The sequence below is a fragment of the Chlorocebus sabaeus genome, chromosome 1 (assembly GCF_047675955.1).
Source record: "Chlorocebus sabaeus isolate Y175 chromosome 1, mChlSab1.0.hap1, whole genome shotgun sequence".
In the NCBI taxonomy this organism is placed as follows: domain Eukaryota; kingdom Metazoa; phylum Chordata; class Mammalia; order Primates; family Cercopithecidae; genus Chlorocebus; species Chlorocebus sabaeus.
The window spans coordinates 7,310,412-7,338,298 of NC_132904.1; the positions used below are offsets into that span (position 1 = coordinate 7,310,412).

A 27,887-nucleotide genomic window follows, 5' to 3' on the forward strand; every position below is an offset into this window, starting at 1 on the left:
TTGATCACTTTATGGACGTTTGCAGCTTTTATCATAAGAGCCATTTGTTGTCACATGGCTTCTGGCCAACTGGGAGTCTACCTCCATCTAAGGCAGGGCTCTTCTCCCTACCATGTTGCCCAAGTCTGTTTCAGTAGGACTGTAAGGTTTTCTTCAGCCCTCCTGGCTTTTGACTACCCCATTCCAGCTGGTTGCAAAATAGCTATTTGTGTTTTTGCTGACCTGAGCCATCTTTCTGTCCGTTTTTACTTCTGATGTTCTTAAGTGGCAATTTCAGTATCTAGCAGAATGAATTCCCCATTTTCTAATCCTGAGTTTTCTCACTTGACTGAGTGGCTTAAGGAGGACAAGTTATTACTGTGCAGTATTCTAAGAAATGGTTCTTTCCTTCAGCATTTACTGTGGTATACACAGCTCCTTACTGGATGCTGTGAGGCTACAGGAGGATCTGACAAGGTGGCCTTGCCCTGAGTCGTTTATCTGTGGTTGGGAGAGAAGGAATACACGTGCTGGACCAAATATATGCTTGCATAGTGACTGGCTAGTGTGGAAGGGTAGTAATGACCTCATTGATCCTGCTTCTGTGCCAGGTGAGATGCCAAATGCATAAACATACACAGGGGGCCGGGCACAGTGGTTCACACCTGTAATCCCAGCACTTTGGGAGGCCGAGGCGAGTGGATCACCTGAGGTCAAGAGTTTGAGACCAGCCTGACCAACATGGTGAAACCTCATCTCTACTAAACACAAAAAATTAGCTGGGTGTGGTGGGAGGCTGAGGTGGGAGAATGACTTGAACCCAGGAGTTAGAGGTTGCAGTGAGCCAAGATCATGCCATTGTACTCCAGCCCAGACAACAGAGTGAGACTGTATCTCAAAAACCAAAACAAAACACACATAGGGAATTACCAGGGGAGTGGCATAGCAGGGTTAAGAGCATGGACCCTGGAGTCAGGCGGACGGGATGGAGTTCAGGCTTAGCCCCAATTAGCAAGTTCCTTAGCTTCTTCAAGCCTTGGTTTCCTCATGTGTAAAATGAGGGCATTAAGACCTTCCTTCCTTGTATTACTGCCCCCATTTTATAGATGAGGAAACCAACCAGTGGGGGCTGTTGGGTAGAGATCAAATGCAATAACTTTTATACAAATGAAATAACACATGTTCATTCTGTACAAATGAAATAACACATAAACAAATGAAATAACACAGTCATATGCCTGACACTTTGGACACATTGTATTGGTGGCTCTGTTAATGGGACCAGTGATGAACAGTTAGAAGGGAACCCCTTGAGGGCAGAATATATGAGTCTGAGGCCCTGAGAGATGAGGGGACTCTCTCAGGTGGGTGGAGAGCTGGTCCTGGCACGTGTGATATTTGAGTTCATAGGAGGGGGGTGCCCCCGGGCAGTGGCACAGGGAGTGAGGCCATGGTGATGAGACAGAGGGTGATGCCCCAGCCTTGCTGGCGTGGAGGAAGGCAATGGGAAGCCGGCAAGGGTGGAGGCTGTGCCTGCGTTGACCGCTGTGGAATCCTCAGGGCCTAGCGCTTGGGAAGCAATGCTGGAATGTGCTGATGGGGCATAGTGAGCATTAGGGCTGGAAATTCATTCTGTGAACTCCAGCTGCGTGTTGGGATTTGAGACAATAAGAAGCCCCTGAGATGCTTGAGCCAGGACTACCCAGAGGTGAATAGGATTTTGGAAAACCTCTGGACGGAGTGGGTGGCTGCCTGGGAATGGGGAGAGGCAAAGGTTGGGTGGGGACTAGCTCAGCAGGGAATAACTCGGACATTCCGGAAGTGGTTGCAATGGGAAGGAGGCGGCAAATATAAAGTGTCACAGAAGAAAAGTTGTCATGGGCCAAGTAGAGGGAGGGATTGGAGAGCTCTAAATTGCAGCTCAGTCTTCATCTTGAAATGCAGGTGGAAAAAACCACCCCATTTATTTAGCTAAAGGGAGCTGACTCCAAGACCTGAGGTCAGGAAAAGTGGAGAGACAAATAGAAAAGAAGTAGGGAATTGAGACAGGGCATCATCTTTGGGGATGGTGGGCTTTTAAGCCCAACTTAGCATTTCCTGAGAAAATTGAGACAGCTTGAGACCAGAGCAATGGGCTTTGAGACTTATCCAGAGAAAATGTTACCCAGAGAGGAGAAAGGTCTGGTAGGGCCTGAAGATTCTTGAGCTGATTTTCCCTAGTTCTTGGCTCTTAGTGCCTCCCATTTCTCCTGATCTAATGGTTTCTGGTGGAGACAGTTGCATCTCATCTGTGGAAGGCCGCTTGCTGTTTGGTAAGCCTGGGCTGAAGGGCTGAGGCCTCTGGAAGAGCTGTCAGGAGAGAGACACCTTCAGGGTACTTGGAGCTTCCCCCCCTTGCTCCAGGGCGGGATAGGTGGAAGCTGAAACTGCCTTCTAGGAAACAGATTTATACTGACCAAAACAACGTATTCGTAGGTGTTAGATTTAAGAGGTTTAGGTTTTCCATTGGATTTTTTAGGTGCATGGTGGGAGAGGTATTTTAGAGAGAAGGATTCTCCTAGCAGACACAAAATATGAATTAAGAACCCTTGTTTCTGTTTTTCTCCCAACTACTTCTTGATATTCATAGTTCCTGTGCTGGGACTTTGGAATGCGTTTTGGTGTGCAGAAAAGACAGGGCATTTGCTGCCAACAGGGGACGTACATTGAGACTAAATTCACAAGATAAGGGATTTACCTTCCAAGAAAAGATCTGTGTCTGGTCCCATATCTGGCTTCTTTCTTTGTTGTTTTTGCAGTTCTGAATCAGTTTTCTTTCCCCGGATGGCTAGCTTCTCCAGCTGGAGAGAACTTTAAAGAGGCTTTTCCCCCAGGGCCAAATTAAGGATACTTCTGGGCTAAAGGGCAAATGCAGCCATTCCTAGTGGATTTATGGTCTCAAAAGGACATTTCAGCCGCTGCATCTGCGAGATTTTTGTCCCAGACCAGCCAGCCCAGCAGCGTAAGCCCAAAGGTTTAGTCACTGACAGAGTCAAACCAAGGGGTCTCTATGGAACCCTGGGCTTGGATGGGCTGGAGTTCTACCCTGCCATTGGAATCATTTGAGCCGGTAGAGTGCCTTCTATGCTGAAAACAGTTCTGATGTACCAGTTACTGATGGGGCAAAGGAGGCCCAGGTATGACCTAGGTAACTCCTCAGAGATGCTACCTTTGAACCTAATAGTCTTCTAGCAGGTTACCAAGCGGTAATCCAAAAAGTTAGTGTTTAACTTTAAAAAAAAAAAAAAAAAAGGTATTCAGTTCAGCTACATAATACTTGCACCTGGTACAAACATTGCAATGTATAAAAGTCTCATTTTTTCTCTCTCCCCAGTAAACAGGTTCCCCTCCCAGGAGGCCACTTCTGGTTAAATTATCTTGTCTGTCCTTTTGGAGGTGGTATACCCTTTGAAATAGAAACATATTTCTTTTTTTCTTTTTCTTTTTTTTTTTTTTTTTGAGATGGAGTCTCGCTCTGTCGCCCAGGCTAGAGTGCAGTGGCACGATCTCTGCTCACTGCAAACTTCGCCTTCCGGGTTCATGCCATTCTTCTGCCTCAGCCTCCCAAGTAGCTGGGACTACAGGCACCTGCCACCACGCCTGGCTAATTTTTTTGGTATTTTTAGTAGAGACGGGGTTTCACTATGTTAGCCAGGATGGTCTTGATCTCCTGACCTCGTGATCCACCTGCCTCAGCCTCCCAAAGTGCTGGGATTACAGGCGTGAGCCACCGCGCCCAGCTATAGAAACATTTCTATTGTTTGTTTTCTTCTGTGCCCTTTCTGCTCCATGCCCTTTTCATTTATCAGTGTATCTTGGAAATCGTCCCATGTCAGCACAGATAAGAAGTCTGCAGTACTCTGTGTGCCATTGCATGGGTTTTTTTTTTTTTTTTTTTCATTTTACCATTTGTTTATTGCAAAATCCCACACTTACAGAAGGCATATTTAAAACATAGTTTATGTTAAAACAAAACATCTGTGTTCCCATCCCCAGGTTAAGGTTAGGACCATATAAGCCCCCTGTGTTCCCTCCCTGGTTGAAGTTCCTTCCCTCAGCTATTCCTTTTTTTTTTTTTCTTGAGACGGAATCTCGCCACTCTGCTGTCCAGGCTGGAGCGCAGTGGTGCCATCTCGACTCACTGCAACCTCTGCCTCCTGGGTTCAAGTGATTCTCTTGCCTCAGCCTCCTGAGTAGCTGGGACTATAGGTGTGTACCACCATGCCCAGCTAATTTTTGTATTTTTGTATTTTTAGTAGAGACAAAGTTTCGCCATGTTGGCCAGGCTGGTCTTGAACCCCTGACCTCAGGTGATCCGCTTGCCTCAGTCTCCCAAAATGCTGGGATGACAGGTGTGAGCCACCACACCTGGCACCCCAGCTATTCTGACTTCTGTGATATTTATTATTTTGTTCTTGTTAGTTTTCCCACCAGTAGCCAACCTCTGAATAACTTATTGTTGAATTTTGCCTGGTTTTGAGCACCTGGACCTGGAATCCTAACAGTAGATTTCTGTGACTTGCTCAGCATTACATTTGCGATTCATCCATGTGGATGCACATGGCTCTGTTCATGTTCACTGCCATAGAGCTTTCCATTGAATGAATATCCACAGTGGGTTGATCCTTTCTGTTGCCCTGTTGCCAAGAAGCCCTTGGTCTGCTTTTTGTTTTTTTTTCTCTCTCAGGAATAACCCTGCTGGGAACTTTTTTTCTTTTTTTTTAAGACAGAGTCTTCCTCTGTCACCCAGGCTGAAGTGCAGCGGTGTGATCTCAGCTCACTGCAACCTCTGCCTCCGGGGTTCAAATGATTTTCCTGTCTCAACTTCCCAAGTAGCTGGGATTACAGCCGTGTACCACTACGCCCAGCTAATTTTTGTATTTTTAATAGAGACAGGGTTTCGCCGTGTTAGCCAGGCTGGTCTTGAACTCCTGAACTCAGGGGATCCACCCGCTTCAGCCTCCCAAAGTGCTGGGATTACAGGCGTGAGCCATCGTACCTGGCGGGAACATTCTTACACATGGCTCCTGGAACACATGAGCAAGAATTTCTCTGGGGTGTAAACTAGGAGTGGAGTTGCTGGCATGTCTAACTCTTCTAGATAATCCGAAACCAAAGTTTTGAGGTTTTGAAAACTAATTTGCCCTTCTCCTACTAACCGTATATACAGCAGTATAGACAGAGTATTTTCTAATTACCTGGGTAGTACAACTTTGGACTGCAAGTTTGTGTGAGGGCTGTTGTGTGATTGAAGCTTCTTGGGGGGAGTTTTTTGTTCTTCTACCTGCTCAGTGCCAAGGATTTAGACAGTTGATTTTTCTTGCAGGTAGTTCTTGGGGACAGGGAAGGGTAGATGAAGTTTTTTGTGGTTCACTGTTAGGTTAAGGGAGTATCCTTTGGAAGTCCCAACTTCACTAGGGGTAAGATCTCTTTAGATTTCCCACCATGGCTGGGCTCTGGGCGGTGCTTCTGTGACCTTCTGAGGCTTTGAAAACTGAAGCTCAGGTTTGCCTAGTTCTGCAAATGCCCTCTGGATAAAAGCTTCAGTGTTAATTTGCCTCCCTAGTTTCTCCTTCTTAGGGTTTTAGCCTGAGTGTTCCTTATTTTCTTGCCTATGCTTTTAAGACAAAATTTAATTTGGCTAGGTGTGGTGGCTCACGCTTGTATTCCTAGCACTTTGGGAGGCCAAGGTGGAAAGATCACTTGAGCCCAGGAGTTTGAGACCAGCCTGGGCAACATAGTGAGACTCCCGTCTCTATTTCAAAAAAATATGTAAAAAATAAAAAGGCCGGGCACCATGGCTCACACCTGTAATGCCAGCACTTTGGGAGGCTGAGGTGGGTGGATCACTTGAGATCAGGAGCTCAAGACCACCCTGGTCAACATGGTGAAACCATGTCTCTACTAAAAATACAAAAATTAGCCGGGCATGGTAGTCCCAGCTACTTGGGAGACTGAGGCAAAAGAATCGCTTGAACCTGAGAGGGAGAGGTTGCAGTGAGCTGAGATTGTGCCACTGCACTCCAGCCTGGGGGACAGAGCAAGACTCTGTCTCAAAAAAAAACAACAAAAATAAAGTAGCACTTTGAAGATGAGCCTTTGCATCCCTAGGGTTATGGCTTCCATTCTCAGGGCTTGCTGGCTTTCACATTTGAGAAGTAAGGCTGCCAGCACCATAGTGATGAGACGGAAGTGGGTTCGGCCACTCCCCCAAAATTTTAGTACTGTGTTTGGGCCTGGAAATCTGACTCATGTTTCAAACTCACATGACACTGATTTGTCCCAGAAGGCTACTTTATGGATTTATAATGGGAGATAGAATCTCTGGGTTCAGCCTCTTCTGGTTTAAAGATCTGTGGTTGACCCATCGGTACCAGGTAAGTCTTAGATGGTGGCTCAGTCCATTCTAGCATTCAATAAGTAGTACAGATAGGGTTGCTTAGAGAGCAGGAATCGTACACAGGCCCTTTTTAAAAACGATATGACCCTATTTTAGACCCTGACCCTCCTTGTACCTGGTTGCAGATTCCCACTTTCATGTAGTGTTTCCTTCCCAAATATTTTGCTATTTTATCCTTTTGATTTCTGAAATTGCCCGTAATAATTAATGCTCACAGCTGGGCGCAGTGGCTCATGCCTGTAATCCCAGCACTTTGGGAGTCCGATGTGGGTGGATCACCTGAGGTCGGGAGTTCAAGACCAGCCTGACCAACATGGAGAAACCCTGTCTCTACTAAAAATACAAAATTAGCCAGGCAAGGTTGCACATGCTTGTAATCCCAGCTACTCGGTAGGCTGAGAACAGAGAATCGCTTGAACCCGGGAGGCAGAGGTTGCGGTGAGCTGAGATCACTCCATTGCACTAATTAATGCTTTCTTTTTTTGCACTACTAGATAGACTGAACACCCCATGGTCATTCTGCTGCCAAGTTCATCTTGGTAGGTGCTGATTTCAGGCTGGGCTGATTCTTGTTTTTTTTTAAATTTTTTTTCAGGCCATTTTATGTTGTCCTATTGTCTGAGTACAGAAAAGGGTACCTGTTTTATTTAATCTACGTAGAGATTACCATCTTTTTGTAGTGCCTTACCATTTCCAAGGTACTTTCATGTGTGTGATCTCATTCAATGCTTGCCTGCCTTCCACATTTTAAAGGACTGGCCCCATGTCACAACATTCAGCCCCTGAGTCTCAGGGAGGTTTATTGCTGTCCCATGGACACCAAGCCGTAAATGAACTTCACTTCCAGGAGGAGTCGGCCTTCCATTTCACACATTTCTGCAGAGGAGAAGACGAGGAGACCATCACCTATTGATGTGTTCGTAAATGCACAGGTTTTATTTCCCAGATCAGCATTTTTTAATAGATATCTACCTTATTCCTAATTGTATTCACACGTGACAAAGAAACTTTCCTTCAGAATGCCTGTTCTTTCTTCACGTTCTCTCTTTTCTAGTGCTCCCTTCTCCCCTTCCACTTTTCCACATGAATTTTGTAGATTTCATTGTCTCAGTTTTCCAAGTTGCCTTCTGAGTTCAGCGATTGTAGCCACCCCCTTTCTAGCATGTTCTGTCTGTGCTGTGAAGCTCTGCCTTGTGCAGTGTTCGGTCAGCCGCCCTCCTCTCCTCGCCCTGTCCACACAAGGTCTCTCTTCCCGTGTTCACTCTGCTCTCCAGGTTCCCCTCCTTTGCCAGGGAGAGGCCTTCCTGGCTCTTTAGTGATTCTGTCCCTGGTCCGCTATCAGCCTGCCCTGCTCTCCTTATCACATTCACCGAACCTGTCTGTTCTCAGGGCCATTTTAGACATTCTTTTTACAATTAAAAATTTAAACTAGAACATTTATGATGTGACTAATCACTGAAGTCCTTAAGATGAACTGTAGCTGCTGCCCTCCTGGGTTTGCAGGCCCCTGCCTGAATCTGCAGTGGACAATTTCTAGGTGCCTCATTTGACCAGCCTGGGTGGTCTTTTAGCCTTGGCATGTCAGTCATACTTTCTCATGTGTTTGGCAGGGTAGCCACGTCTGCCACAGGTGGGCTTTTTTTTTTTGAAATGGAGTCTTGCTCTGTTGCCCAGGCTGGAGTGCAGTGGCTTGATCTTGGCTTGCTGCAAGCTCTGCCTCCCAGGTTCACGCCATTCTCCTGCCTCAGCCTCCCCAGTAGCTGGGACTACAGGCTCCTGCCACCATGCCCAGCTAATTTTTTTTGTATTTTTAGTAGAGATGGGGTTTCACCGTGTTAGCCAGGATGGTCTCAATCTCCTGACCTTGTGATCCACCCACCTCGGACTCCCAAAGTGCTGGATTACAGGAGTGAGACACTGCACCCGGCCTGCCACAGGTGGGCTTCTGAAGGTGGTAGACCTTGGAGCCAAGCGGTAGCACAACATAGGCATCTGAAATCCACATGTCCCTTTGTGACTTCATGTCTGTGGCCAAAATCAACGAGCAGATGTATATTGTTATGTTTGCTGGTATTGTTCATCTTAAAACTTATTTCCCTCTCTGTCTCTTCGTGTAAATTTCTCCTTTATATTATTATTTCTCTTAGTCCCAATTCTACAAACCTTTCCTGTTTCCCATGATCTAGTCTCCAGGCTTCCTTACTACCCTCTCCCCTTGAGTAGGCTTGACACCGTCCAGTCCTTTCAAGTGGGGAAAGCAGAACCCAAAGTTAGTATCCCAGTTTCTTTTTTTTTTTTTTTTTTTTGAGATGGAGTTTCGCTCTTGTTGCCCAGGCTGGAGTACAATGGTTCGATCTCAGCTCACTGCAACCACTGCCTCCCGGGTTCAAGTGATTCTCCTACCTCAGCCTCCCTAGTAGCTGAGATTACAGGCACCTGCCACCAAGCCCAGCTAATTTTTTGGTTTTTTTTTTTGTTTTTGAGATGGAGTCTCGCTCTGTCGCCCAGGCTGGAGTGCAGTGGCACCGTCTCAGCTCACTGCAAGCCCCGCCTCCCAGGTTCACACCATTCTTCTGGCTCAGCCTTCTGAGTAGCTGGGATTACAGGCACCTGCCGCCATGCCCAGCTAATTTTTTTGTATTTTTAGTAGAGACGGTTTCACCATGTTGGTGAGGCTGGTCTCGATCTCCTGTCTCGTGATCCGCCCGCCTCGGCCTCCCAAAGTGGTGGGATTACAGGTGTGAGCCACCGCACCCGGCAATTTTTTTGTATTTTTAGTAGAGATGGGATGTCACTGTGTTGGCCAGGCTGGTCTCGAACTCCTGACCTCAGGCAATCCACCCACCTCAGCCTCCCAAAGTGCTGGGATTACCGGCATGAGCCACTGCCCTCGGCTTGCCTGGCTGATTTTTAACAGTGACTTTTAAATTTCTACTGCCATCCAGCGCATTCCTAGGCTGCTGTGTGTGTTTCCTATCAGAGAATGAAAACCAGAGGAGTACGGGAGTACACTGGTGTGGTTGGGAGTCGAGCTTTAGAGTCACACTGCTGAGTTCAAGTCCTTGACTAATTAAAGCATGACTAGGGGAGGCCAGCCTGGATAGTTAAAAATTACATATTTAAAACGTAATGTATGTATGAGCATTCACAGCAGCATTATTCAAATACAGAAAAATTTAGCCAGTCATGGTGGTGCATGCCTGTAATCCCAGCTACTCAGGAGGCTGAAGGTGGGAGGATCGCTTGAACCCGGGAGGCAGAGGTTGCAGTGAGCCGAGATCGCATCATTGCACTCTAGCCTGGGCTTTGAGAGCAAAACTCCGTCTCAAAACACAAAAAAAGAACCAAAAGGTGGAAACAAACCAGATGTTCATCAACCAATGAATGGCAACACAAAATATGGCCTACTCATCCAGTGGAATGTTGTTCAGCCATCAAAAGGAGTGAAGTTCTGACACGTGCTACAACATGGATGAACCAGGAAAACACTGTGCTAAGTGAAAGAAGCCAGACACAAAGTCACATATTATATGACATTTCTAGGAAATCTCCAGAATAGGCCATAGAGATGGAAAGCAGATTACTGGTTGCCAGGGGCTGCGGGTGGGTGGGAATGGGGAATGACAGCTATTGGTACCAGGTTTGTTTTTGGAGTGATTGAAAAGTTTCTGGAATTGGATAGTGGTGATGGTTACCAACATTATAAATATGCTAAAAAGCACTGAACTGTATAGTACTGGTAACTAGAATATGTGCATTATTAGGCCTATGTATTAAACAATTCTAGTTGGTCATGTTCCTAGTCCCCGGTTGTGTTGACTTGCCATGATTTGTTTAACCATTTGCCTACTGTTGAGTACTTGGGTTATTTCCAGGATTTTGTGATCATTGATAATGGTAAGCCTTACTTTCAAAGTCTGATATGCTTTTTTAAAAATTCTACTTCCTACGTGATGCTAGGCACTTAAGTACTCTATAAATATTTATTGAATTATCTATGCTTGCTATTCCTGTTTCATTAGTGTAGATAATTACTTTCTGTTCCAGATTATTTCAAAAGACAATATTCCTTAAACTATTAGCCTTTCAGTGAGAGCTGTACATTTTACATTTGTAAGTGGTGTATTTCAGATAGAAATAGTTTGCTTGCCTTTTCTAATCACAAAGGTAATATCTGCTAATTATAAGAGATTCAGATAATGGCCTTGCATGGACAGTGGCCTTTATCACAGTCCTCCAAGCAGTTCCACATCTGCAAAGAAACATGCTTCTTATCTTTTTGCCATATCATCATTATCTTCTCTGCATCTTGAGTTTGTTTGACTCATTTTCTTCCAAAAAACTTCTTAGATACCTTCTGCTAGACAGTAGCCTACAATGTATGATGCCATTGCCTTCTTTTTTTTTTTTTTTTTTAAACTCCCCTCCCCTCCTCCATTGTCCTTTTGTCCAAAGATCATGTCTATCTTGTTTGCAAATAAGAAAGAATAATAGGCCAGGTGCAGTGGCTCACAAGGCCTATAATCCTATCACTTTGGGAGACCAAGACGGGTGGATTGCTTGAGCTGAGGAGTTCAAGTCCAGCCTGGGCAACATGGTGAAACCCTGACACATGCTAATTTTTTGTCTCTATGAAAAATTAGCCAGGCATTGTGGTGTGCACCTGTAGTCTCAGCTACTCAGGAGGCTGAGGTAGGAATATCACTTGAATCTGGAAAGAGGAGATTACAATGAGCTGAGATGGTGCCAAAAAAAAGAAGGAAGAATAGTGTGCCATTTGTTCTGCTAAGTCAGCATCCTTAATTTCTAACTTTTTTCCTTTTTTTTAAATTGAGGTGTGCACTATCATGCCCAGCTAATTTTTTATTTTTGGTAGAAATGGAGTCTTGCTATGCTACCCAGGCTGGTCTTGATCTCCTGGCCTCAAGTGATCCTGCTATCTTAGCCACACAAAGCATTGGAATTACAGTTGTGAGCCACCATGCCTGGCTCAACTTTTCCTTTCTTTTCTTTCTTTTTTTTTTTTTTTTTTGAGACAGAGTCTTGCTTTGTCGCCCAGGCTGGAGCACAGTGGTGCAATCTCAGCTCACTGCAGCCTCTGCCTCCCAGGTTCAAGCGATTCTTGTGTCTCAGCCTCCCGAGTAGCTGGCATCACAGGTGTGTGCTATCACACCTGGCTAATTTTTGTATTTTAGTAGAGACATGATTTTGCCATGTTGGCCAGGCTTGTCTCAAACTCTTGGCCTCAAGTGATCCCCCGGCCCTAGCCTCCCAAAGTGCTGGGATTATAGGTGTGAGCCACTGTGCTTGGCCACTTTTTTTCTTTTTCTCTTTTTTTTTTCCTTGAGGTCTTCTGACATTTTGAAGCTGTGTGCTTTTCTGTGACCTTTTAAACCCTATGTATTGGCTGGGCGTGGTAGCTCACATCTGTAATCCCAGCACTTTGGGAGGCCAAGGTGGGCAGATCACCTGAGGTCAGGAGTTTGAGACCAGCCTGGCCAACATGGTGAAACCCCATCTCTACTAAAAATACAAAAATTAGTTGAGTGTGGTAGTGCACCTGCACACGTGTGATCCCAGCTACTCGGGTGACTGAAGCGGGAGAATCACTTGCATCTGGGAGGCGGAGGTAGTGAGCCGAGATCGCGCCCCTACTGCGCTCCAGCCTGGGCGACAGAGCGAAACTCTGTCTCAAAAACAAAAACAACAAAAACAAACGCAAATTCTGTGTATTCCATAGCTGTTTTGTAAGGAAGGAATGAACTGATGGGTCTCTTTTCCCTTTCCCCATTTTCGTGCGGTGGAGCTGTGCCTAGCCTGACCTCTTACCCCACATTACTGTCTGTTCACCTTTCCCTGCTGCGCCGTCATTGCTCAGTGCGCCTCAAGATGGGATGTGGCAGCAGTGGTGGGCCGTTCTCTGTTGATGAAGCTACTGTTATTGACTATGCCTTGCTTTTTTCTTTGAAGTCATTTTTCTAGGAACAAGGATGATCTCATACCTTTGCGTCCCTGTTAAACCCTTGTTTTAGCTAACAGCAAGCTTGGACAAGACGGTTCATCAGAGTCAGGGTTAAAGCCTAGGAAATGAAGTGAAACTAATGAGCCTTGCCAGTGATGCAGAAGCCTTGTCTTCTCCAGCTGTCTATGGCTCTGGGCTTCCTTGTGGATGGTAAACAACTTGTGCCTGTGTTGCTGGTAGCCACGTAGGGATCTGGGCCAGAGACAGAAATGAAAGAGTGGAGGAAGACCAGGTACTTACCCCTGGAGTTGTGGATGCACCTCTGGAAGTGCTAGCTAGGCTCACTGCTTTTTTTTTTTTTTTTCAAGACAGAGTCTTGGTCTTTCAATCTCAGCTCACTACAAGCAACCTCCACCTCCTGGGTTCAAGCAATTCTCCTGCTTCAGCCTTCCGAGTAGCTGGGATTACAGGTGTGCACCACCACGTCCAGCTAATTTTGTATTTTTAGTAGAGATGGGGTTTCGCCATGTTGGCCAGGCTGGTCTCAAACTCCTGACCTCAAGTGATTCACCCACCCTGGCCTCCCAAAGTGCTGGGATTACAGGTCTGAGCCACCACACCCGGCCTAGGCTCATTGCTTTTCCCAGCCAATGCTAATGACTGAAAGATTGTTTTAATCTTAGAATGGTGCAGTTATTTATTGAATGAAAGTACATCTGTAGCTGTCTCCTCATCCTTTTTGTCATTATTCTGTTTAGATTTCCAGCCCCATACTCTCCTCTCTGATTTAAGACTCTCCAAAACCCCTTTACTTCTTCAGTAAATCTATTCTGGGATTGTAGGTGCTGGTTGGGCTGTACGGAGACAGAGGGACCCCTGACCTCATTCACAAGCACGGGGGAATTGTCACGAGGAAGATGGGGTGAGGGAGAGAACCCCTCGTGAGTGATATGAGGGGTGGGCAGCTTTCTCTTTGTAGAGCCTTGACAGTTGGATTCTCAGGGACAGTTTCAAAGTATGGGGAAAACGAGATTAGGATTCTTGGGTGGTTTTGGATCTGCTGTTTGGTTTTTCCTCATCTAGAACTAAATTTATATAAAAGAATACAACGGTAGAATAATCACGGCAACTAAGTTTGTTCTGCTTTCCTGGGGCCTCTTCATGTATTATCTCTACTTACTACAACAGCTCTGGAGGTAAAAGGTGTTACCTTGAAGAAACTGAGGCTCCAAGGGGTGAGCTGCTTGTCCAGGGTCATCTAGCTCAGGAGTGGCCGAGCTCAGATCCAGGCTCCTGCCTGCCACCGCGCCGCCCATGCCCCTGCCTTCCCCTGCACCAGAACAAAGCCACCAGCCCCAGACGGCCGCGTGTTTGTGCTTTTATTTCCCTGAATGGCTCCGGGTTTTTGCTTTGTCATTTCTGTGCTTGTGTCCTTTGCAGAGTCTTTGGCTTCCTTTTATTTTTCCTACCCCAGCAGCATCTGACGCGACGCCTGGGGTCTGGGAGGAAGCAGGGTTCTTTGCTTAGACATCTTGGTTTTCATCTGTTTTACAAAATTATCCTTGGCCTCTGTTCTCTTTTTCCTTGTATTTCCTCCCTGAAATACTGCGTCTTTAAGGCTATCGTGAAGAGAAAGATAATCCTGCCCAAGGGTTTGAAGGAATGTCAAGGAGAAGTGTTTTTAGCACGCAGCTGGGTTTTTAGTGGGGTTGTTTCCATGCTCTGCGTTGCCCTGGTGAAAGTGGTTTGTCCTCCTCACAACACCGAGGGAACCGGCGCACAAATGGATGCAGTCAGGTGGCCGCTGAGTCAAGGGCCAAGTAAGGCATTTCGTCCTCAGCCACATTGCCCTTGTCTCACGCCTGTATTTCTTTCCTTTTTTTTTTGAGACGGAGTCTCGCTCCGCCACCCAGGCTGGAGTCTCTGCTCACTGCAAACTCCGCCTCCTGGGTTCAAGTAATTCTCCTGTCTCAGCCTCTTGAGTAGCTGAGACTACATGCACCTGTCACCGCGCCTGGCTGATTTTTGTATTTTTAATAGAGACGGGGTTTCACCTTGTTGGTCAGGCTGGTCTCGAACTCCTGACCTCAGGTGATCCAGCTGCCTCGGCCTCCCAAAGTGTTGGGATTATAGGCATGAGCCACCACGCCTGGCCTCATGCCCGTATTTCTATGTCCTGAACATGTTACATTTGCATCCAGGCTCAGCTCTGTTCCCTGAGGAGGTTGGAGTTCTGATACCCCACAGAAGGAAGGAACCAAGGCAGGGAGGCTGCTTGGAGGAGGGTGTGGCGAAGACAAAGAAATGACCTTGCGATTCTTGGGGATGCTGGGAAGCTGTTGCTTCTAGGGTTGGCTTTCTGTCCTTTCTGATGCTCCAAACAGGTCCCCAGGGGACAGGCCTTCCCGGGGCTCCCACTTTTCCAGTGTTAGGTCCATGTCCATTTTCCTGTCCCCCTCCACTTGTCCCTACTTTATTATCATCTGAGATCTGGGGCTTCTTTCCAAAGCTGAATTTAAGTTTAAGGCTTTCCTAACAGTTTCAGCTGTTAGGCAGGGGCTTGTGGCAGGAAAAAGAAGAGAGAGATTTCTGTTGCCCATAGGAGGGTGACAGGGGTGCTGGGTGAACACTCATCGGAAGTTCCCTGCCGATGAGTAGCCTGGCACCTTTCTGCAGGGTGTCTTCTGAGCCAGCTGGATTCATCGTGTTGGCCTGTGGAGTCTGAGAACACCATCTCTCTCGTCTTTCCCCTCCTCCCCTCCTCTGTGCCCCAGCAAGAGGCGTGGTATACTCTGGGTCCTCCCTCATTACTTACACAGCCTTCTCTCTGTGTTTGATTACCAGAATGAGCCAGCCTCATTCTGAGTCCATTCATTCATTTATTCATTCAACAACCGTTTAGTGCGAGGCACCATGGTAACCTACATTTCAAGGCTGTAACTGCTATTAGCAAGCCATTTGCAGAAGTTTGGGTCACTGATGTGCCTTTGACCTGATGCCCGTTTTCTAAACCCAGGCGTTCCTCTTGAGTGATACAGCATCTCTGTGCCTCTTCTCCAAGAGTTATGGCTTAGGTTTTTGGTTTTTTTTTGTTTTTAATGGGGCTTTCTGGCAAAGACCTGAAAGCCTGCTAGACAAATTCAAAAACAGCTGTAACACTAAGGCCTAAGTTTCAGTTCTGACTTCATGCAAAGAGGATGCCTGAACCAAGCCCCTCACTACCAGGCCTGATTCTTTTCTCAGTGAATTAGATCCCTCTCCCCTCACTTGTTATCTGTTTGCTGTTCCTAGCACAGATCTTCAACTCTGGTGTATTCACTGCCTCTGGCTGGAGCCCATTTGACTGTTGTCACTACCCTGTCCCCCTGCCCCTCCTCGCCAGCCAATGGCTTCTCATTTCTTCCCAGCTTGTCAAGGTCCTAGGGATCTCAGAGACACAGGCCCCACCCAGGGCTCTGCAAAAATATTCTTTGAGGATGTGAGCGAAGGGATTTTTTTTTTTTTTTTTTTTTTTTTTTTTTTTTTTTGAGACAGTCTCACTCTGTTGCTCAGGCTGGAGTACAGTGGCTCGATCTCGGCTCATTGCAACTTCTACCTCCCGGGTTCAAGTGATTCTCATGCCTCGGCCTCCCGAGTAGCTGGGATTACAGGCATGTGCCACCACACCTGGCTAATTTTTGTATTTTTAGTAGAGACGGGGTTTCACCATGTTGGCCAGGCTGGTCTGGAACTCCTGGCCTCAAGTGATCTACCTGCCTTGGCCTCCCAAAGTGCTGGGATTACAGGCATGAGCCACCGCACCTGGCCTGAAGAGAGAATTTGAAAATATAAATTTTTTTCCATTCATTTCACCTTTTGAGCCTAACCCAGACAGCTTGAGATAGTCCACCTGGGCCCATAGTCCCAGGATTGTGTGAGTCTTCAGGGACTCTCCAGAAACGCTCTTGTTGATATGGGTGCTGGAAACTTAACAGGACTTGCTTTAATTCCTCTCTGAGCTGCCCTAGTAGAGGAACTGCTGAATAGGTGAAATCTTCCAGGGAGAAGTTCTGAATGCTGCTGCCCCTCCTCCTGGGCCTTCTTCACTGGGCTGGGGCTCTGCTTTGAGGCCAGAGTGAGAAGGCTATTTGGAGGTCACATGTGTTCAGCGTGGCTTAGGGGGTGAGGAAGCCTTTTATTTATTCTTCTGCCTCTTATCTCCCTACTTATCTCTATACCCACACCCCTAAAAAGAGAATGGCAGAAGTAGATTTTGTTGGGCTGGGCATGGTGGCTCACATCTGTAATCCTAGCACTTTGGGAGGCTGAGGTGGGCGGATGACTTGAGGTCAGGAGTTCGAGACCATCCTGGCCAACGTGGTGAAACCCCATCTCTACAAAAATACAAAAAATTAGCTCGGCTTGGTCGTTCATTCATGTGATCCTAGCTGCTCAGGAGGCTGAGGCACAAGAATCTCTTGAACCCAGGAGGTGGAGGCTGCAGCGAGCCGAGATTGCACCACTGCACTCTAGCCTGGGCAACAGAGCAAGACTGTTTCAAAAAAAAGAAAAAATGTAGATTTTATGTATGTTTTTTGACATAAGATCTCACTCTGTTGCCCAGGCTGGTCTTGAACTCCTGGGCTCAAGCAGTCCTCCTACCTCGGCCTCCCAAAGTGCTGGTATTATTGGCATGAGCCAGCACGCCCAGCCTAGAAGTAGAATGTTAATTGCAGAGTTGGTTCTAGTGGACCCAAAACATAGTTTGTGAACCTTCCTTCTATAGGACTTGGGAATGGAAAGAGGAATTTTAATTGCCTTGCATATGAATTTTTCTTTAATGCAAAATTCTTTAAGAGGAGGAAAAAGGGTTTTATTTGCTGTTTCTATCACCACCTAGAGGGCTCACAGGCTGCTGTGGGGGAAGGGACTTGGGCATTTGACTAAAGATTTTGCAGTTGATGGCGGGTGCTCTATCGGGTATGTACTAACTTAGGGGAAAGCTAACCAGCTTCCAGTTTGTCCCCTTCGTGCAGCAGGAGGTCCTCATGGACCATCTCAGGCTCTAGGCTGCCCACCGACGTCTTTCCCTGCAGCTCACCCTGGGGTATGAGGGCCTTAATCCCAGAAGGCTGAGGCTGGGCTCAGGTGCCTCTTACCCTCAGGTAACCCAAGTTCAGATCAAATAAATTTCTCCATTATTATACAAAATGCCAAGGGTTTTCCAGACCCTTTCCCCTTGTCAGTAACTGTCATGTCCACCAGAGCAGTGGACAGGAATCATGTAGGTGTTAGACATTCTGAAGCTTTTTTTTTTTTTTTTGAGATGGAGTCTTGTTGCTCTGTTGCCCAGGCTAGAGTGCCGTGGCACGATCTCGGCTCACTGCAAACTCCGCTTCCCGGGTTCACGTCATTCTCCTGCCTCAGCCTCCCGAGTAGCTGGGACTACAGGCACCCGCCACCATACCTGGCTAATTTTTTGTAATTTTAGTAGAGACAGGGTTTCACTATGTTAGCCAGGATGATCTCAGTCTCCTGACCTCGTGATCCGCCTGCCTCGGCCTCCCAAAGTGCTGGGATTACAGGCGTGAGCCACCGTGCCCGGCCCCTTCTGAAGCTTAAATCTAGCTAAGGCAACACACATACACAAGACAAGCTTGAGGACAGCGTCCAAAGCAACAAACGCAGCCTACAGAATAGCATCAGTCCTCCCGGCTTGGTTTCAGTTTTTCTTGGAGCTTAGTTCTTGAATTTCAGACCTCTTAGCTTGTCAATTCTTTATGCTCTTGAACTCCATCCTAGGTAGAAAAAGGTGAAGGGTGATCTCTGGAAACCTACGCCAGTTTGCATAGACCCTTCCGATAAGTAGAGTGCTTTAATATACATTTCTAAGTGGGGACCAGGTGCAGTGGCTCACACTTTGGGCCCCCAGCACTTTGGGAGGCCAAGGCGGGTGGATCACTTTGGGAGGCCAAGAGTTCGAGACCAGCCTCGCCAACATGATGAAACCCCATCTCTACTAAAAATACAAAAATTAGCCAGGTGTGATGTCACACCCCTGTAATCCCAGCTATTCAGGAGGCTGAGGCAGGAGAATCCCTTGAACCTGTGAGGCAGAGCTTGCAGTGAGCTGAGATTGTACCACTCACTCTAGCCTGGGTGAGAGAGCAAGACTCTGTCTCAAAAGAGCAAAACAAAAACATTTCTGCGTGGGGTGAGGGCTCTTGGTTTGTAGATGATTTGCTCAGGGTCATGATGAACTAGGGCTGGAATCTAGGTGTTCTGCTCCCAAATCTTTTTTTTTTTTTTTGAGACAGAGTCTTGCTCTGTTGCCCAGGCTGGAGTGCAGTGGCACGATCTCAGCTCACTGCAAGCTCCGCCTCCCGGGTTCACACCATTCTCCTGCCTCAGCCTCCCGAGTAGCTGGGACTACAGGTACCCACCACCACGCCCGGCTAATTTTTTGTATTTTTAGTAGAGACGGGATTTCACTGTGTTAGCCAGGATGGTCTCGATCTCCTGACCTCGTGATCCACCTGCTTCGTCCTCCCGAAGTGCTGGGATTACAGGCGTGAGCCACCGCGCCCGGCCTTTCTGCTCCCAAATTTTGTGTACTTTCTGCAGTGTCATGCTTTTCTCCCTTCCAGGTTTATTGGTTCCCTATATTTACCCAGTACCTTCTTGGATCACTGCTCTGTTAGCCTTTGGGGAGACTAAGGTGACTAAGCCGTGGTCTCAAGACTGGCAGCTCCTAAGAACTCAGGGCCCCCAGAAATTGAAGTGAGTAACTTGCTGCCTATAAGCCCAGTGCTCTGCTTAGACGGTGAGGTCCTCCTTAACCCTGTTCAGAGTACGAACTGCACATACAAAACTGCTTGGCAGGTCGGGCATGGTGGTTCGTGCCTGTAATCCCAGCACTGTGGGGGGCCAAAGTTGGAGGATTACCTGCACCCAGGAGGTGAAGACCCGCCTGGCAACACAGTAAGAACTCATCTTTACAAAATAATAATAATAGTAAAACTACTTGGCAACAAGCAGGACAGGTGTGCTATCTACAGCTGTGGGGCTGACCTGACCTACGCTAAGGGGAAGACCACAGGGCCTGGGCCAAGTGTGGTGAGTGAGAGCTGGGGAAGACACGTGGCCCTGCACAGAGGGCATTTGTTCCTCTGAGCCCCTCAGGCAATAGGTGAGTTCCAGCAGAAGCAGTGGCTGAAAGAAACGCAGTTGGTGTGTTTGTTTTGGAGGGTAAGGAGGAGGAAGGACCAAAGCAGAGGGAGCAGAGGCTGTAAGGAGCGTTGTAGGAAACACTGAGACTATGGGAGGGGTAGTTAGTACTGATCTCAAAGTGCTGAAAGAGGCAGTGGCTGTTGCCTGTAAAGGACGAAGAAAGAAGGGAGACAGAACCAAATCTGGGGCCTCAGAGGATTGGGACCAGGCTTCCCCCAACAGCGTGTGCTTGTCAGGGCCAGGATTTTTTGCCTGACTGCCTTCTCGGTTATGTTAGCGTGAGACTTTAGGATAAATCGAGGAAGTCTCTGAACCTGGCATGCCACCTCTGAGGCCTGTCGTCCCTCCCCTGGTAGCTCCCCCTGAGGGCAGGGCCCTGGTACAGCCCTCCATGGAGGGAGCAGAATCACCACTGGAGCCCTTGCTACGTGCAGGATCACAGGCACGGAGTGGTCCGCGGCCGGCCCTCAGCTCCGGGGGCTGCCGTGTGGTTTAGGGAGACTTGCCTTTGCTCTATAACTGTTTACCGAGCAGGACTGTGTTCTAGGCCGCATGCTTCATGCTGGAGACACAGCAGGGAGAAGGCCCCAGCCATCTCCTGTCATCAGGGGGGACTGGCAGAAGGCCATTCCCTGTTTGATTGCAGCTGTGATCACTGCTGCACAGGCAGTGGGTAATGTGAGCGCCCTAACCCTGCTGGCCCATCGGGGGAAGCCGGCCTCCTACTGTGGTTATCTGCCGCCCGCAGCAGGCAGTGCCTGGCTATGGAGCTTGGCAGAACATGGGGAACCTTAGGCAGGTTTCAGAGATCCACCATGCTCTCTCTCTGAAATGGAGTGGAGGGTGGGAGGAGCTTATGGCAGCAGCATCCTCCCTGCCTCCCCGGCTGGAGCCTGGTTGCTGGAGCTGTCTGTTTACCCTGTGAGCCCTCCCCACTGGCGCACCCTAGGACCCTGCTGACACTAGGGTTTGTTTTTTTTTTTTTGAGACAGGGTCTTGCTCTGTCACCCAGGCTGGAGTGCAGTGGCACCATCATAGCTCACTGCAGCCTCGAACTCCCTCCAGGCTCAAGTGACTGTCCCACCTCAGCCCCTGGAGTAGCTGGGATCATAGGCACGCACCACCACACCCGGCTAAGTTTTTATTTTTTCTAGACGTGGTGTCTCGCTGTGTTGCCCAGGCTGGTCTTGAACTCCTGGACTCAAGCCATCCTCCCACTTTGGCCTCCCTGAGTGCCAGGATTACAGGTGTGAGCCACCACAACCTGCCTGGCACTACTACTAAACAGTCCCTGGTAGTGTAATTGGAGGCGATGGCAGAAATGCCTCGAGGGGACAGGGCCTGTTTGGAGTTTAATAAATGCCTCCTTGCCTGGCAGTGAATTATCATTTTGTAGATTATCTGTGTTTGTTCTTTACTCATATTTTTTGAGCATTTGCTATGGGCCAGACTCAGTCCTTCCCTCAAAGGGATCCCGGCAAAGTCTTTCTTTCTTTCTTTCTTTCTTTCTTTCTTTCTTTCTTTCTTTCTTTCTTTCTTTTTTTTTTTTTTTTTGAGACAGAGTTTCGCCCTTGTTGCCTGGGCTGGAGTGCAATGGCGCCATCTCGGCTCACTGCAAACTCCGCCTCCCAGGTTCAAGCGATTCTCCTGCCTCAGCATCCCTAGTAGCTGGCATTACAGGCACCCACCACCACGCCCAGCTAATTTTTATATTTTTAGTAGAGGCGAGGTTTCACCATATTGGCCAAACCGGTCATGGGCTCCTGACCTCAGGTGATCTGCCCACCTCGGCCTCCCAAAAGTGCTGGGATTACAGACGTGAGCCACCGCACCCAGCTGCAAAGCTTTCTTTTTTCCTGGCTTCTTACCTGTTGACCTTACAGAGAGAGATTGGGCAGGAATGTGGTGTAAAAATCAAAACAGACCACCCTGTTTTATCCAGTAGGGAGAAAGAGAAAGACCTGCTGACTGACCGAAGTGTCTGGATTGCCCAGGTAGCTTGATAACCCCAGAGAGGCGGAAATGAGACGTACCTTGGCTTTGAGTTTCTAGATTTCTTTTTTGAGGGCAACGTTCTTAATCCTTCAAACCCATCTTTGTGGCTGTGTGTCCTCAGGTCAGTACCAGCCTTAAGCCTGGGCACATGTGGCCCCTGTTGAGACTCTACACCTGAGGGGTACCTTCCTCCAAATTTTCCAGGTCCTCCTCCAGTGCCTGGGGCCTGCTGGGGCCCCCAGTACCATTCTTACCGGGTGTTGCAAACCCATCCTGGGATCCTTTGGGGTACTCTCCATCCCTCTACCTTGCACAGGGACAACACCTGTTCTGTGGAGTTGTCCTGGGGCCCAGTTCCAGGAGATGGCTGCAGTCTTCTCTTCTCTTCTCTTCTCTTCTTTTTCTGACGGAGTCTCTCTCGTTGTCCAGGCTGAAGTGCAGTGGCGCGACCTCGGCTCACTGCAACCTCCGCCTCCTGGATTCAAGAGATTCTCCTGCCTCAGCCTCCCAAGTATCTGGGATTACAGGCCCGCCCGGCTAATTTTTGTATTTTTTTTAGTAGAGATGTTGGTCAGGCTGGTCTCAAACTCCTGACCTCGTGTTCCACCCACCTTGGCCTCCCAAAGTGCTGGGATTACAAGTGTGAGCCACTGTGCCCAGCTTGAAGTATTTCTTTAGTGGGAATCGTGAGATTGGGCTGCCAGAATGGTGCCGATGCACTAATTTTGAGTGACTCAAGTTTTTATATAGATGGGTCCCCAAAATGTATTTGTCTGGGGCCCCATGCATCCTAGAGTCAACCCTGCCCAGGGGCCACCCATTGGGCCCTCTAGCTCAGCTTAGCAGCTCTGGGCCCGAACCAGAAAAGAGCATAAGGGCCTATTGTGTGTCCCTGGGGCCTGAATGTCACTTTGTTTTCTGCCTTTGGCGCCACAGGCCAAGCGGCTTTACTACTGCTGCTGCGGTTCTAACATTCTCCTCTCCAACGAGAAATTCGTTCCCACCCGGATTTCACGTTGTTTTACTGAATATCCTGTGAGGACTGGGCTTTGAGCCAACCTGGGGTCTTGTGTGGGTTGCTGGGTGGGGGCTTACAACTGCGGTGATGAGAGAAGGAGCCTTCCCTACCCAGTGACCTCAGCTGTGGCAGGAGGAAGCCCTTCGTTAATGCTGAACTAGGGGGCTAATTGGCAGGAAGGGAGTGTGGTGGAAATTGCTGGGAGACCCCTCCCCACCCCAGGGTGAACTGAGGCTGGGGGCAGCTGGACAGAGGCAGGAGCTGATAGTATTTGCCGTCCTCTTCCCTTCCTGCTTCTTGCCCTCCTTCCTCAACCATCCCCATTCCCTTTTGGCCCACTCTAGTGGGGAAGCAGGAAAAGGATCCCATGAATCAAAGCTGCCTATTTTGTGTTGAGGTCAAAGGAATGGAAAGAGTGGAGAGGAAACCAGCAGAGAGCAGGTTGTTAGATTTGGAAGTTCCCACAGGAAGCGGCTGCTCAGCTGAACTCTACCTTTTACGGCTGTCAGTCACTCAGCGCTGAGGTCAGCCCTCCCACCTACTCAGTGCAGGAATCACGCCGCTTACCTCCCTGCCTCTTCTTGTGTCCCAAGGTGAAAAAGGTTGTTTGTTTTATTCCAAAATTGTGGCATTACCTTCTCCCAGGCCAGCAGGGAGTGTCTTCCTAGACTGGTGGTTCTCAAAGTGAGGTCCCCAGGCCCCTGCAGCTCCTCAAGACCATTCCGGGGGGGTCTGTGAGTCAAAAGGATTTCCATAATAATACCAAGAGGTTCTTTGCCTTTTCCTGTGTGTTGACATTGGCACCAATGGTGCAAAGGCAGTGGTGGGAAAAACTGTTGGGACATCTAGGACTGCGATGGGGATTGTAGGTCAGTGTGGGGAGTATTCCCATCTTAGCAACATGCAGTCTCTGACCCGTGAACATGTGGTATCTTTCCTTTCCTTTAGGTTTCTAATTTCTTTTGAGGGTCTTTTACAGTTTTCAGTGTATAAGGTTTGCTCTTCTCTTCTCTTCTCTTCCTCTTCTCTTCTCTTCTTTTTTTTTTTTTTTTTTGTTGGAGTCTCACTGTATTGCCCAGGCTGAGTGCAGTGGCATGATCTTGGCTCACCACAACCTCCACCTCCCAGGTTCAAGTGATTCTCATGCCTCAGCCTCCCAAGTAGCTGGGATTACAGGCATGTGCCCGGCCTAAAGTTTGCATTTCTTTCGTTAAATTTATTCCTGTGTTTGTATTCTTTTCAATGCTTGTCCTTCTATTAATTTAACTTTATATGGTTTAATCTCGTCCTCTTTATGCCTTCCTTCTTAACTAGACTGAAGACAGGGATGTGTCTTATTTATTGTTATTTTTTTTAAAGAGAGAAGCTCTGGGCCGGGCATGGTGGCTCACACCTGTAATCTCAGCACTCTGGGAGGCCGAGGTGGGTAGATCACTTGAGGTCAGGAGTTCGAGACCAGCCTGGCCAACATGGTGAAACCCTGTCTCTACTAAAAATACAAAAAATTAGCCAGGCATGGTGGTGGATGCCTGTAATTCTAGCTACTTGGGAAACGGAGGCAGGAGAATGTCTTGAACCCAGGAAGTGAAGGTTGCAGTGAGCCGAGATCGTGCCATTGTACTCAAGCCTGGGCAACAAGAGTGAAACTCCATCTCAAAAAAAAAAGAGAGAGAGACAAGCTCTGGCTGTGTTGCCCAGGCTGTAGTACGGTGACTATTTACAAGTGTGATCATAACTCACTACAGCCTCGAACTCCTGCCTTAGCGTCCAGAGTAGCTAGGACCACAGGCATCTGCCATTGCACCTGTGTTATGGTTTTTTCTTTTTTTGGTCCAAGCTGCTCCTGTGAAGGAGGCTGGTAATTATTATCCCTGTCTAGTGGGGGAGGAAACTGAATCCCAGGATGGCGGGGTGACTTGCCTCTTGGCACAGCACTGGTAACAGTAGCAGAGATAGGGCCATGACTGTCTGATTCACAGCTCGCAGCTCCTTCTAGTCGCCATCCTACAAGGGACTGACATTCTGTTCTTAGCCTCCCTGGGCTTGTGTCTAGGTCTCTTCCTGTCTTATATTGAGGCCCTAGGGCATGATGGAAGAGAGAAGGACTAAGGCTATTATCACAAGGGCTGACCATTGGGACATGGTCATTTTTTGGGACATCTCTACTGTGCTAGACTCTCTTAGGTATTTCAAAACTACATTACCTCATTGGGTTCTCATAGCAGCTCCACAAGATGACTCAGATCATTCTGCATTTTATAGATCAGGAAACTAAAGTTCAGAAGGTGACGTAAATTCCCAAGTTGAAGAGTGACTTAAGTGTTGGAGTTGCAGTTAAACACAGTTCCCAGAGCTCAAACTGCAGTGCTGGGAGAGGAGAACAGTGGGTTTATGTGACTTGTGTGGAGGAGGAAGGACACCGGGCATTCTGCGGCACTGTAAGACTGTCAACACCAGGGTTGGGTTGGATCAGTCCAGAGCCTTTGCTGTCTGGCCTGGAGCCAGTATCACAAAGTAGTTGTTTTTTTGCATTTTGTTTGTTTGTTTGTTTGTTTGTTTTGAGACAGAGTCTTGCTCTGTTGCCCAGGCTGGAGTGCACTGGCGCTATCTTGGCTCACTGCAAGCTCCGCCTCCCGGGTTCACGCCATTCACCTGCCTCAGCCTCCCAAGTAGCTGGGACTACAGGCGCCCGCCACCTCGCCCAGCTAATTTTTTGTATTTTTAGTAAAGACGGGGTTTCACCGAGTTAGCCAGGATGGTCTCGATCTCCTGACCTCGTGATCCGCCCGCCTCGGCCTCCCAGAGTGCTAGGATTACAGGCGTGAGCCACTGCGCCTGGCCGGTTTGTTGCATCTTTCTAGGGGTCATGGACAGTAGAGGCCTGGAAACCTTAGCCCCTGTGATCCCCTGCCCTGCAGCCTTATTCTTTGGCAGTTAACTCTGGGGGTGGATGCTAATTTGCCACATGCAGATCTTGCCTCCACCGGCCGCATGGTGAGTTCTTAAAGTGTGGGTCCATCACCCTCTCTGCTTCCCCATAGCACCTAGCCTCTTTTCTGTTATATGGTGGACAGTCCTTACAGGCTTTCTGAATAAATGAAAGAAACTCTACTTGCTTGCTTTGCTCCATAGAAGTCATACGACGTCAATGCATGTGTGGCTAGATTTGGGGTGGCCAAGGAGAATGGGGGACCAAGGCTGTTAGAAGGGTCCATCCAGCTGCCCTGATGGCACAAGGAGCTTTCTGCAGGATGGACCATGAGCCAAGACAAGGACAGGACAGATGCAAGCACTACCCAGAGCTGAGCACAGACCCACTTGTTCTCCACCTGGAACCTCCAGCTGGAAGCCTGGTTCTGTTTGTCACCCAGGACTAACAGTGCTGTTGAGCATGTGAGCGACTCATTTGCCAGGGCAGCAGCGCATAACCTTGCTACCGTTTAACTAAGCCAGACACTTACTCTCCCCGCTTGTGTTTTTCTCAGATGAAGAAACCCTTACAAAGTCGTAGTAATTGTTGGTTGCAGGGTATTTTACAATTGCATAGAAGGTTAATTGTTGAATTTTTCGACACCGGGCTCTCTGTGTAAATTGAAGACAGCATGGATCATGCTGTGTTGCTCCGCTGCAGTGAGTGGTCAGGCCCCTGCGTCCCCTTCTGCTCATACCCCATGCTCCAGCCATGCCAAACTGCATGCCAAACCACACAATGGCCAGTGTCCTGGCCACACCACTCTCTTCCCTTTTCCCTTCCGGCCAGTCCTCTGTCATTCACCTTGTCTGTGAGTCTCAACTCCCACGGTTTCCTAATACCTGAGTCCCCTCCTCCCACCACTAGTTCAGCGCCGGCGCTTGCTTCCTTTGGCCCCCACCATACTTGGTTTCTCTTCTTTGTTTATGTGTCTAGTGCCTTCCCTGATGTGAGCTCCTGGAGGGCAGGGACTGTGTCTTCTCAGCTCTGGCTCCCCAGTGCTGATGGAGACCCAGGCAGGCTGCACTGAACCGAATAGGACATGTGGTGGTGATTACATTTTTGGTCCAATCCAGTAGTAGCCTGTGAAATGCTCACTGCAGGCAGAGCTGAGTAAGCTATGACCCAACTCTCAGGCAGCTTCTCCTCTGTGGGGAGCGGTAGGGACGCCTGTTCCGAAGATCATGTCCTGCATGACCTCTGTGTGCTGAGGAATGAAGCACAAGTGGAGATGGCCGGGGCCCATGACCAGTATGACGCTGGGCAAGTCACTGGGAATGGCACTCCTGGATGAGGCTTAGGCCGGGTGCAGGCTCCATGCAGATACTTCCTCCAGCTCCGCCCCCCCGCCCCCAGCAGCTCACTAGCCAGATGGCAAATCTCAAGGCAAGTGTGGGAGTTGGTGGCACCTCTCTGCCTCCAGCTGGGGAAGAGGCACCCAGTGCCTATCCTGGTGCTAGGATAAGGACAAGAATTGTCACAACTAGCAGCTGTAGCACTGGACATGGGGACTTTCTACCATTTCCCACTTTGCCGTTCCAGCTGATCCTCTACTCTTTATTCCCAGGCAGGGCCCCTGGTTTGAGTGTCATTCCGGGCTCACCTTCCGGCTAGCTGCCCGCTTCCTTTGGGGGCTGGAAGGGAAGCAGAAAGCTGCTTGTTGTCATCTTGGGAAAAGATGGAGAAGAGGCGGAAACAGAGGTGTTGGTGCTGGTCAGGATCCTGGACCTGAAGGAATGTGCAGGATCCCTCCACCCTGACTTTTCAGTGAACGCATGTTCTTGGGGACATCGGGGTGTTCAGACCTCTCTGCCTGACTTGGATCAGGGTGCACTTACGTTCCCGTAGCGGGCTCAGCCAACCCGCTCTCTTCAGATGCCGTCTCCTGTCATACACTGAGCGTGCCGAACCATGCAAGACCTCTGACCAATTAGCCTCGGGTTCGGGAGCCCAGGCAAAAGATCTAACAGTGAGCTATGGACTGTGCCTCCTTCCAAGGAGCTCGTCAGAGCCCAGCCTGGTGTTTTGCTTTCTTGCGATGGTGGGGTGGTGCCCAGTAGATGGGAACTCTGCTCTGGCTTCTGACTGGAGTGGCCGTTAGGATAACACTGTTAAATGACCTGAGCTGGGTGGTTTCGTAGTATGTTCACGCATGTGAACATCTGCTTGCTGATAAATCGTACTGGGCCACCAGCTCACACTAATCACCAGGTAACATGTGCCTTGGTGAAGGATCCAGTCTTCTGGCCCTGTGGGGAGACAGGCCCATGATGTCACCAGTTCCCAGGTAGACAACCCAAGGTATAGTGAGGTC

At 48.5% G+C, this 27,887-nt stretch overlaps 1 protein-coding gene and 1 non-coding gene across 5 annotated transcripts in view; one reads left to right on the plus strand and one right to left on the minus strand.

The window, feature by feature from the left end:
- PC (pyruvate carboxylase) overlaps positions 1–27,887 on the plus strand; it is a 107,102-nt gene that overhangs the window by 18,140 nt on the left and 61,075 nt on the right. The window contains exon 1 of one of the 4 annotated variants that reach the window (XM_007969950.3): positions 6,055–6,395. The exons of the other annotated variants lie outside the window; for them this stretch is intronic. Coding sequence (XP_007968141.3) covers positions 6,270–6,395 — 126 coding nt within the window. The 5' untranslated portion in view covers positions 6,055–6,269. Of the gene's footprint in view, positions 1–6,054; positions 6,396–27,887 lie in introns of those variants that run through there. 4 annotated transcript variants of the gene reach the window in all.
- Positions 15,480–15,541, minus strand: LOC119624590 (U7 small nuclear RNA). The gene has a single exon (XR_005240749.1). It is a non-coding gene; the product is annotated as a U7 small nuclear RNA (small nuclear RNA).